Source organism: Pundamilia nyererei, unplaced genomic scaffold, assembly GCF_000239375.1.
Source record: "Pundamilia nyererei isolate P.nyererei 1_Seehausen unplaced genomic scaffold, PunNye1.0 scaffold00254, whole genome shotgun sequence".
NCBI classification, from domain to species: domain Eukaryota; kingdom Metazoa; phylum Chordata; class Actinopteri; order Cichliformes; family Cichlidae; genus Pundamilia; species Pundamilia nyererei.
The window spans coordinates 133,341-144,811 of record NW_005187655.1 but is presented as its reverse complement, the minus strand read 5'-3'; the positions used below and the strand labels follow the sequence as shown (position 1 = coordinate 144,811).

The window sequence follows — 11,471 nt, the reverse complement described above, 5'->3', positions numbered from 1 at the left end:
GTCAGGACGCAACAAGTATGTTTTTGCCAGGGTACCAGTGGTATGTCTGTGTGTTTCTCAGTATGTGAGAGACTTCCAGCTGTGTTTCTTCACTTCTACCCTGCATGTATCTCACTCCAGCCCTGGAGCTGCCACTGATTTGGTGTCTTATTCAAGGACAATTGAGCACTGCAGACGTTTGTGTCGGGGACGTTTGAAACATTCACCGTTGTCAGTTCACTCCTTACCGAGGTTAATGTCTCCGATGTCCTTCTTCTTTGGACCCTTCCCAAAGCTCCTGTTGCGCGACCAAGAGAAGAAGCCACGTTTCTTGTCGGCGCTCTCGTCTCTGCCGTCTTCATTCAGTGACCTCCCTGAGCGCTGCTTTCTGACGTCCTGTGGATTGGGAGGCAAATACACCCATTATCAGTCAGTCTGGACAACAACCGCACAACTCCGTGAGAAGTGTCTTTAATAAATGCTATACCTTTTTGGGGGTCGATAGGGTGGAGCGGTCAGAGCTGGCACTGTGCTTTGAGGGGGCGGGGCTGCAGGGGATTTGGTAGGGGTCCGGCAAGGGCTGACCGTCCATCTCAGCACGCATGCACTCCTGGTAGAGGGAGGACTTGAGGAAACGCGAATAGCTGTCAAATTTCATCAAGTTGAAGATCTGCGGACGTGGTGAGAGGGGCCGATGAGTAAGACATCGCAAGTGAGGATTTGACCAAAAAAATACATAAATAAATAAAAAGAGAAGAGAAGATGTGCAATAAACAAAAAGCTGCTAGTGTTAACATATGGTTACAGCTCATGTTTTGACAGCAGCCTTAACGGTTAAAATTTAATCATACTCATGTGCACACTGAAAATATACAGATCTCTGACTGTGTGTCTATGGGGCTGTGTGTACAGTATGTGCTAGGTTCTCTGTGGGTGTATGCCAGTTTGTGTTTATCTCTCTGGTAAAGCCTCAGAGCCCTTTTGTAAACAAATGCAGATGGCCACCAAAAAAAAAGCCAATATGCTTGTGCTAAGTGACTAAAGGCTAGATGAGAACAGAACCCCCTACTGCACGCAGAATCCCTCCTCCATTAATACTGTCTAGAAAAAGCTTGATCCTCAGCTTGATACCGAACAACTGAAGAATTCAAATGAGGTTCTCACAAAGGGCCTGTCACTAAAAGTCAAACTGTTTGTTGAATGTTTTGATTACTGCGGGAGCACCGCATTATTTATCCGCTGCCTCATTTGGAACACTAATAAATAAACTCAACAGCTGTCTCGTTGCTACCTGTAGCTGCTGGGTCTTGAACATGTCAGGGCTTGGGGAGGTTAGCACGTCATCGGCCAGCTGGGCTTGGCTGTCGATGTTGACCGGCATGGTGGCCTTGCTGGACAGGAAGCTGTTATAGATCTCCCCTGCTCTCTGGGACAGCTGCAGGAAAGAGAATTGTTGAGAATTTGTGATGAGTGTGTGTGTTATGCTATGCCACAGTGACGCAAACACCATCATGCTTGTTTTATGGTTTGTTTATCGATCCCCCCCCCCAAAAAAAGGGTATGCATCTAATGGAAACATGCTTGCATGCAGTCCTTAAACAACCCAGAACCATGCAGCTCTACATAACTTGAAGGTGATTGGTTGAAAAAGTGGACGGAAACAGGAACAGGGGAGTTAATGGGAAAAAGCACAAAAAAAATCCAAAATGAGACCAAAATAAAGCATGAGAAGCACAGATGGTGGCCGCAGCACTTTTTTTTTGACTGTTTTTAACACTTAGTTTCACTTCAGCTCTTCGCATGTTATAAGTTTGCCCTTTTCTATGGCTGGCTGAAGGACCAAAAATTTTACTTAGCCCACATACTGGCTGTTTGTGACACTGCCCCCTAGTGCAGTAATCAGCTACAACATGTAAGCGATATCTGTTACAGTTAGACGTATGCACAACTCTTTTTAGAACCTTTCTTGTAACCTGGGTAAGTGGCTTATGTCTTTGGCAGCATTTATTTATACTTTTGCGCGCTCTTAATGACCTTGTGCTTATGTCCAAGTGTTGTATATGCAGCGCCAGCCACAATAAAAACAAATCAAAATCCCGGGACACTGTTCTTTCCGGGGTCCTCACTTTTTCTTGTGCTTTTTTTCCCCTGTGAGCCTTCATAATGAGGGTATGACTTCTTCCTTATACTAAAGTCATTGTTGATAATATCTCAGTAATAAAAGTGCAATAGTTGCGGGTTGCGTAGATGCGTTGATGTAGTTACATTTCCAGGTACGTGCACATCAGGTCATGGCGTAAATTACTTTGTAGGGTCTCAGGGGGGTTACCTAACTATGATGTAGATTCAACTGTAAAGCCGTCTGTAGGCAGTGCATACGACCACACCATGTTAGAGCCTTCCCCCTCTTTTTGGTTTCCCTTTCAAAATAAAAGTACATTTTAAGAGTCTACATCAGCTAAGTGAGCAGATTCGGTTTAGTCTGAACCTTTTAGAGAGAAGTAGGTAGATTAGCTGGAGTAGCTGAATCTTGAGTCACTGATGTAGATCAAAGCGATCGTGGCTCAAGAGTTGGGAGTTCGCCTTGTAATCGGAAGGTTGTCGGTTCGAGCCCCAGCTTGGACAGTCTCGGTCGTTGTGTCCTTGGGCAAGACACTTCACCCGTTGCCTACTGGTGGTGATCAGAGGGCCCGGTGGCGCCAATGTCCGGTAGCCCCAGGGTGGCTGTGGCTACAATGTAGCTTGCCATCACCAGTGTGTGAATGGGTGGATGACTGGATGTGTAAAGCGCTTTGGGGTCCTTAGGGACTAGTAAAAGCGCTATTCAAATACAGGCCATTTACCATTCAAAATAAAAGCTCCACATACGTTATAGGAAATTAGCAGTGTGCTTTAAAGTATGCTAGACTGTCAAGCTAAAAGAGAATATATAAATAATACTTATTTTAATTGTGTGACAAATGATTTACAGAAAAAAAGAAAACTCAGGTCTTAAACACTTCATATTTTTTATTATAACCTTTGGTTAAAGGGGATAATCCACCAATTCACAGTGGGCCCCCAAACAAAACTGTCACAGGATCTGCAGCTGCACACTGTAGCTTACCTGCTTTTTATCTGTTGCAGGGACATGACTGAAGTATTCACAGGCCTGCCAGAACAAGATATTCTCCTCGCTGAATTCTTTCTTGAGAAATTCCTGTGGAAACACACAGTAAAAGAGGGGTTTTTTTCCCTCTGTCTATGTAATCTCAACTGGTGATCACATTCTCATCTTTCCAGTTCTGCTGCTGTTGAGACCAGTCGAGCGGGCAGATATTACTGGGTGTAATGTAACAAGATTGGTGTAAGTGTAGGCGCAGGATGGTGTAGGCGAGCGCAGCTCTGATCAGTACTGAGGGAAGGTGAGGAGGGAGGTGGTTCTGGGATGGAAGAACTTAATGTTGAGCTTTCTGAAGGTGTTGTGGGCTAAATTCAAAAGCACATCTTTTATGTGGGAGGGAATGGTACATGACAATAAACTCACTCACTCACCAGGGTTTAGTGTTGGTAAATGGCTCTTCACTTTAACCAGACGGAAAAGAATTCATTTATATCACACTACAGCTTTTTTTTTTTTTTTACATATATCAACTCTTTAATACTAATATTAATAGTACATCTGGATGTAAATATTTCCCTCTGAAGACAGTGGAGCTCAGAATTGAGCTAAAATGGATGCATATTAGTCATCAGTTGAACAAGTACAGAACTAAAATAAACTGGCAGAGAGATCATTTGGAAGTGTTTGCTAACACGTCTGTCCGTGTTGCAGTTGGAGCTAGTTTCTATTAATCTCAGAAATATTAAATAATGCCTCAAGTATTCAAAATATTCTTTCCTTTTTTGCTCATTAGTCTCCAAAAGTAACATCTGGAATTACAGGACTTTGATCTACATCAGTGACTCAAATCTAAAGCACAGAGAAGCTTTCAGCAAACCCCTTAATAACACTCTTGATAACCTCCGAAAGGATTCTTTCTCCAAGCTTACCGAGAAGTAGCGCACACCCACGGGATCCTGGAGGAGACGCTCAAAGCAGGAGGACCAGCTGGCCACACGCTGCTCTGGAGCCCCTCGGTTGCTGCCTGCTCCTGGAAGGCTGCCATTACTGTTCAGGCTGCTCTGGCTGCAGCAGCTCTGCAGCTGGATCCCACTATAGTCTGCGAGACAGGAGAGTGCAGTGCAAAGGTTAGAGAGCGCTGATGCTAAAGGGTAATTCCAGCCAGAGGGGGTGGTACCAGATCTAGATTCTCCACTGTGGCCTCTCACCCTTTCTAAATATAACAGTGGTGTTTTGTATGTTTTACTTCCTTTGAGCAGTTTTAACTTCACTGAATGTTTTTGAGAACAAAAGCTACAGTTGGACTGCAATTAAATCCATGGCAAATGGAAATGAGATCCTCGTTAATCAGAAATTTCCAAAGGTAGGTACATCAATCACATCTGGCGCTCGTGCTAATGCTATTCATGCAGTCCACTCAAAATTCTCACAACCTGTTCAATAATTTCCTTTCCTTTAGTTGAAGCAAATCTAAAATAAAGGAAAGAACACACAATTTGTCAGAAAATTAATGATCCTGTTAGAGAGGGGAAAATTTACCCTAAAGCTTTTTAGACTAGAAAGGCAAGAAGTGCACAAAGACACAGCAGAGGTTGCTCACATTGCACGAGGGAGCAGCAGAAAGAGAGTGCAGAGGATAAAAAGGAGGAAAGAAAGGCGACACAGCTGATTACAGGGAAGGCCACAGGGAAGTGTGGGTGACAATACAGGAGCTGGTACAAAGCTAAAGTGGTGGCCTCAGCCTACACAGTACCTGCTATCATGGCGGCAGATGGCCACTTTAGAGCTGTGAGCAGATCGAGTGAGGAGCACACAGTAAAAACAAAAAGAACAAAAAGGGTCTCAGCCAAATTGGTTACACATACACGGTTGTCATTCTGTGGAAAGTCAATTCGCTGGCACAGGCAACTGAAATTAAGCGGTTGTTTTTACATTTCAGAAAGGAATGGTAGCAGGGGCAAGTAAGGTGTAGTACTGCATATCTTTATCTTGCCAATCCACCTGCATGAGTGGGCTAGATCTGCAAACAAAATAAAAGAACTCTAAATAGCAGATGACATCACTGACTGTGAGTAAGGCTGCGTTCTATTTACCTCGGGTAGTGACATCACTCCCAAGTTGAGCACATTCCAGTAGCTGGAATGTGTCGGAAAACCGAGGATTTATTTTGCTCCTTGGCGAGGTGGAACACTTCTAGCAAAACCATGCAGTACTTTTTTTTTTGTTGCACTTAAAAACTGTGCTTTCACAGGTCAGTCTGCATGTAGCTTATTTGTCGAGTCACAAATACACAACAGTGGTTGCACTGACTGCAAACGTACAAATAGTACAGCAGCACAAACTGCTTTACCAATGTTTAAAAGCACAGCCGCCATCTTGGATTGTTAAGTCGGGCTCAATGGTGCCGCTCTGATGGGTCGTTCCAAGATAAGCTGGAAGTTCTCAGTTGGAATCTGAATGTGGAACACCGCCTGAATTTGTTAAGTCAGGGCAGCACCACCCACGGCTAGCTAACAATCTAAGATAGTAGCAGTGAATGTAAACAGTAGTAAACCTGTAAAACCTTTAATCCTTTCTGCCACTGTTGTGTATTTGTGACTCACTAAATTTGCCATATGCAGACCACTGAAAAGTCTCTATCCAAGGACGTGCTGTTTTTAAGCACACAAAAACAAGTACTGTGCTGTATTGTTAGCAATACCAGGTTCTGTGGTGCTAAGAACCAAAACAAATGGTTTTTTTTTTCTTTTTCTTTTTTTTAACATTACATTACAACTGGAACAAGCTAACTGGGGAGTGGTGTCACTCATGGGTTCCTAGGTGTCTGGAATGGAGGTATGACTTTCTGAGTTGGAAGTCCCACTTGAGGCTGTTGCTCCCATTGAAAATTCTGACTGGGAACTCGGAAATTCCCATTTCAAATGGAAAGAAACATAAGGTGGCCTCTGTATGACCTTCCAAGCCTACACCACATCCTAGTTAAAGTAGATGTCCAATTAAAATTAGACTAGTTTTCCATAAATTATGAGTAAACATATTTCTTTTAACAGTACGGTCAAATGAGTCCTGGTTTGAGGTTTTCTGACAAGCTATTTGTTTGGACTTGGCTTATTGTATTAGGACAGAGGGCCTATGTTTACTACACTGTTGGCTGCTCAGCTAATGAGACAGCTTTAGAAAGCAAACAGCCGTGCATGTCTGATCCACATCAACTGTGAAAGAAGCGGAGCTGCACTCCTCAACACAGCCTCGGTCAGCCTGTTAGCAAGCGCTGTTAAAACTGCTATGAAAGGGAAGACCAGACAGCATCCAAGCTTAGCCATGAAAGCAACCCAACCACGCTGGGTAAACAACATTTGTTAACGAGGCATGCTGCCTACAGCGAATACATCATGCTTGCTAAAAGACTTTTTATTAGGTCACTTTATTGAGCAGCTACAAAGTTCTGTGTTGAGGGCGGAATATAAAATGAGAAATAAAAAAGCAACAAAAATGAACCAAACGATGAATGCTGAAAAGACTTCAGTTTTATTCCTGAATTGAATTCCTCTCCACACTCTCATAAAAAAAAAAAAAAAGAGTTGCACTTACCACCATCTGATGAAGCAGCAGACTGGAGGAGAACAAAGAGAGACATGAGTGAGAAGTTGCCCTCGTGACCTCCTGCGCAGACACAAGAGGCTGAATGCTGTGCTGGTAGCACTGTCCATTCAGGCATCCCTGTGAGCTGTGTGTCCTCCTGGTTTGTAAGTAAAACTGAGTGTGCTGCTTGGAAAGGGTTGGACCTTGGGGGGGCTTACACAATTACTTTATGTGGGTGGCTCTCGACCCCGTACCATGGACAGCTGTTCACACCTCCACACTGGTACCCCACCCACAGCTCTGAACTAACGTGCGCATTCCTGCTAACTGAAGTCACAGGATCAGGAGTCATGAAGGCAGACTAGTTAACGATGAGCTTTTCACTTGTTAATTCGGAGAGTTGCAGTTTTATGCATGTGTAGATGTCCCTAAGAAAGGCAAATGACATGAGCTCCCCTACTGGGCACGGACGTCTTTTTAGAAGTTTATGTAGAGCTGCAGGAATTAACCCATACACTGAAAGCAGATTGAGAGAAATTATCATTAGGAATCCCCAGCTGATTACTGGTTTGACTGACTATCTTCACATTTTCAGCTGAGACAAAGCAAGATGAATTGATTGGGATAAATAATATGTGGATTAATTCACAATGGAAATCATTTGTACTCAGAGCCCTAATTGGAGTGTAATTACAGCCAGAGAATAAGGCTCAATAAAAACACCACCCATGTCTGAGCTTAACATGGATAAGTGAATATTAACTTGGCAATACTTCAATTTAAAATCACTGCCTCAGCGTTAGGCTTGTGTAAACCCCACTAATAAAGAAAGATTTAACGTGCAAACTGGAGAGCCACAGCATAAATATATATTTACATGCAGGGGAGGATATGAGAGGCAGAATCTTAGGGCTTTGTCCAAGAAAACTCCAAAAAAAGAAGGAAAAAAAGTGTGCGTTGGAGGATTCATCTGAAAAGGAGGCACTATTTCCAGAGGAGTGTTTTCTGAGCTGCCACTTCAAAGTGTGAATACTCAGAGCTGATAAATACGACTAAACAAGGCTCTCATTGCCACGCTCCAGCTTTGGTTTCAGCAGCAAATAGACTTTGTGCTTTGGTACACTCACGTAATTCTGTATTGTGGAGCTGTAATATCATAAGAGGAATGACATAAACAACGAAAACAATGAACGTCGACTGTTTTTGTCCCCCCGCTCTGATTTTACTCATTATATAAACTCTTATTTTTCAATTAGGAGCTTTAAATCAGTCAGCTTCAGCACAACCTCAGATGGCAGCCTATTCACTTTATGCACAAAGACTAGGGGGATCGGTCATGCTCACCGACGTGACGGCTTGTTTCCATTTTGGGAATGACCACATGTAAAAGCTCTATCAGACATAGACCGCTAAACCACTAATTGTCCATCACAGCCTTCTTTACAACTCTGCCGCTGCTGAGTCCAACCCCTATATCGTCAACACCCAAAAAAGCCACCCCTTCTGTGGTGGCTCGCATGTGTACAGTAATCATGGGTGGGTAGGATGAGGACCAATGTGAAGCCAAAACAGAAGAAAGAGAGAAAAGAGAGAACACCCACTCCATCTGTCTGTTCCTATGGGTCTAAAAACAGCTAAACCTCAAACCTTAAATATATAGTGCACCACAGCTGGAGTCCAGTTTAAGAAAAAAAGGGGGGAAAACCCCCCAAACAAAAGGTTAAATACTGAAAAGAGCATTTTAGCTATTCTCGGTGCTTCAATACTCACATCTATATGGATGACAAATTTGATAACTATCCATGTTGTGCAAGAGCAGAAATTACACAAAAAGTGGGAGAGCAGCGATAAATCACTCGCTTGTGACATTTGTTGCAATCTCCTGGTTCCAACCACAATCATGACAGATTTATCCCAGTGACAGAAAAGTCTTAAATGTCTTAAAGCACCCAAATAAACTCAAATGTTGCAAAACCCTAATTATTTGATCTTATCTGACTAACAGCCACATTATAAATTATTATCCAATTTAATTAAAATTCATGTCATATTTTGAAATGGAACAGTGAGTTATCAAAATTAAGACGTTTCCAAGGCCCAAGGCAGTGGGTTCAAATGTCTTGTTTTGTCTATGCGATCGTCCCAAAAATACACAGACTGCATCACTGTGCCATAACCACCTTCAACCACCAAACGTTCATCAGCAAAGTTGAACATTTAGCCACATTTTGATCGTCTGAAAACCGGATGTGACGAGCAAGGAGGAGAGTAACTCACTGAGAAGTCGAAGGACTCTCTGTTCTTTACGCAGTTCTTACATCGGTGATTTGGGGGTTAGCTGTGGCTCACGAGGTCGAAAGGTCCCAGACAGCGAACTTTAAACCGAGATAGAGGCATGCATGCAAAAATAATTGCTATGTTAAGTCTTGATTATACGCTGTTGCCGGCACGAACAGACACCACAACCTGATTAGTCATACTTATTATACGTCTTTGAGGTCGAAGCATTGTAATGTAAAGTCCACGTGGTCAAACGGACATCCATAGGAACCTCAGGCTCACAGTGTGATGACGAAGTTTGTGTCACTCGGACCCAAACAGACCAAATCGGACTTGTGGTCACTTAAAGTATAACAAAGACATAAATGGGTCCCTGTCAATTTACTTTCCTACCCCTATTAATCACACAGCAGTTCCACCCTACAGCATACTCTGCTTTACGCTCAGTTTTATTGTAAATAGGAGTGCACTTTACTTGATACAGCTTAGCGTTAATGTGCTATGAGTGGCAACTAATTATTGACAACATAAACTGTTCAGGAAAGTGCTTACTGATGTTACACATATGCAAGCATGTGTGTCATTTTTCCACACATGCATTTCCCATTTTTATACAACTGCACTTCTTATTGCAAGCTGAAGAGTCACCCCCCTGCTGGCCATTAGAACTTATGAAGGTTTGCACTGGTCTCATTTTACAGACTCGGAAGCTCATGTCATCAATTTTCATGTCATCTAGAGCCTGACTGATATAGAATTTGTAAGACGCATACCGATATTTGGTGGTTTAAAACTGCTATATACTGGCTGATATTTGTTTTTCTTTCAGACACTTGAGACATCAACAGATTTTCCCAAAATTTGGATGTTTAGTTAATTACTTATATACACTCTCTGCTCAACTCACCTCAGATCATGGGTTTTTGCGGCATTCTTTTAACAGGGAAGGTGCAGTGTTCTCTGGTGGGCAGACTATGCAACTATGTATAACACGATTGAAAGATATTTTTTCTCAATCTCTTCCTTATTTCAAAGATTTTCATTAGAAGTTACAATGAAAACAACAATAGATCAAAAAATAGCTAATATCAGCCAGTAATAATGGCCTGCTGATTAGTCAGTGGAGTTGTAATCTCATCCATGTCTAAACCAAGAGGTCAAAAATCTGATTCAAGATACTGGGTTCACCAAATATGTGGCTGTTCAGCTTGTTCCTCTTTTTAAATATAATGATTTCTGCAGAAGTGGTTCCATACATGAATAAACTAACTTATTATCTAAAAGCTTTTTGTCAAATACAAAGACACATGTACAAATGTGTACTTCTAAAAGTTGGCAAGATAAGCCAAAATGATATCTGCTGCTGGAGTTAGACCACACACAAGCACACATGTCAGTGTGTTGTGTTTTTCCAACTCATTATTGCTTCCTTGCCCACAAGTCTCTAACAATGAGGCCAAAGTGATGACCCTGGCACCTCTAGTCAGTAACACCTCCTTCCTCTGTTGACACCTCTGGTGACAAGCAAGAGCACTGTGGGTGGCGCAGTAGCACTGCAGGCCCTCTTTGATCCCTTTTATAGAGTCAAAAGTGAAAATACCCCATTTCCCAAATGGAATTCCCCTAAAAAGATGCAAGTCTGTCAATCAAATGGCCAATATCACAACTGAAGTCATGGCGAGCTTGCTGGCTCTAAACAAAGCACGATCTGGCTCTCCAGCTGGAAACCACTCTTTCAGCTTTACTCGGGTACAGCCCCCCACGCCATACAGTCTGGCATCTCAAGACACCACATGCTGAAGGAACGTAGAGGATCACATCGACAGATCTTTGTTTGTGATCTACCACAACTGAAACTTTTATCAGTGTGAAATGGTTGAAGGACCAACTCCATTAACACCTAGTTAATCACACTCGCTATCACCTCTCACAGAGTGTGTTTCACATGTTTAAAAAGTGACTTCTTTTATCTTTTGAGCTTGTTTAGGCACGTCTCTGCTCTCAAAAAGTTAGGTCGAGACGTTGCCTTTCCAGAAATCCCTCACACTTCTGTACAAAAAGCCTGGTCTAAACTTTAACACAAATAATGGCCGATTCCAGCACTCCACAAAACAAAACAGCCGACAAGTCCCTGCCGCTTCAAACAGCTGTTCTGACTGAGAGAGTGAGAAGAGCGACAAAGAGGGAGATTAATGACAAAAACAGCTGAGTGAACACAAGTAGTCTCCTCATTTCACACAGGAGAAGAAGAGGAGAGGAAGAGGAGATTCAGCCGGCAAGCCACTGTTTACTTACAGTGTTGAAGTTCCAAGTCCTCTTGAAGGAAAGTCTCTTTTTGAGACTCATTGTTCCCTAGTCTGCAACACCAGCGGCACGCAGACAAAATATGTGTGTGTGTGTGTGAACGCATACCTGAACATTCCCCACCCAAAACTTTGCAAAGCATGTTTGTACAAGTTGGGAAGAGGGAATAAGGGAGGGAGGATGAGGAAGAAATCTGACAAGGTACTGGAGGGAGGGAGAGAGA

The 11,471-nt window shown here is 42.8% G+C and overlaps 1 protein-coding gene across 1 annotated transcript in view; it reads right to left on the bottom strand.

Moving 5' to 3' along the window:
* Nucleotides 1-11,471, bottom strand: part of rgs12a (regulator of G protein signaling 12a) — a 44,296-nt gene that overhangs the window by 13,990 nt on the left and 18,835 nt on the right. Inside the window, exons 4-9 of the mRNA XM_005749789.1 lie at nt 6,674-6,695; nt 4,012-4,181; nt 3,086-3,178; nt 1,271-1,414; nt 467-649; nt 221-375 (exon numbers count right to left, since the gene is read on the bottom strand). Of these exons, the coding sequence (XP_005749846.1) occupies nt 221-375; nt 467-649; nt 1,271-1,414; nt 3,086-3,178; nt 4,012-4,181; nt 6,674-6,695 (767 nt within the window). The remainder of the gene's footprint in view (nt 1-220; nt 376-466; nt 650-1,270; nt 1,415-3,085; nt 3,179-4,011; nt 4,182-6,673; nt 6,696-11,471) is intronic.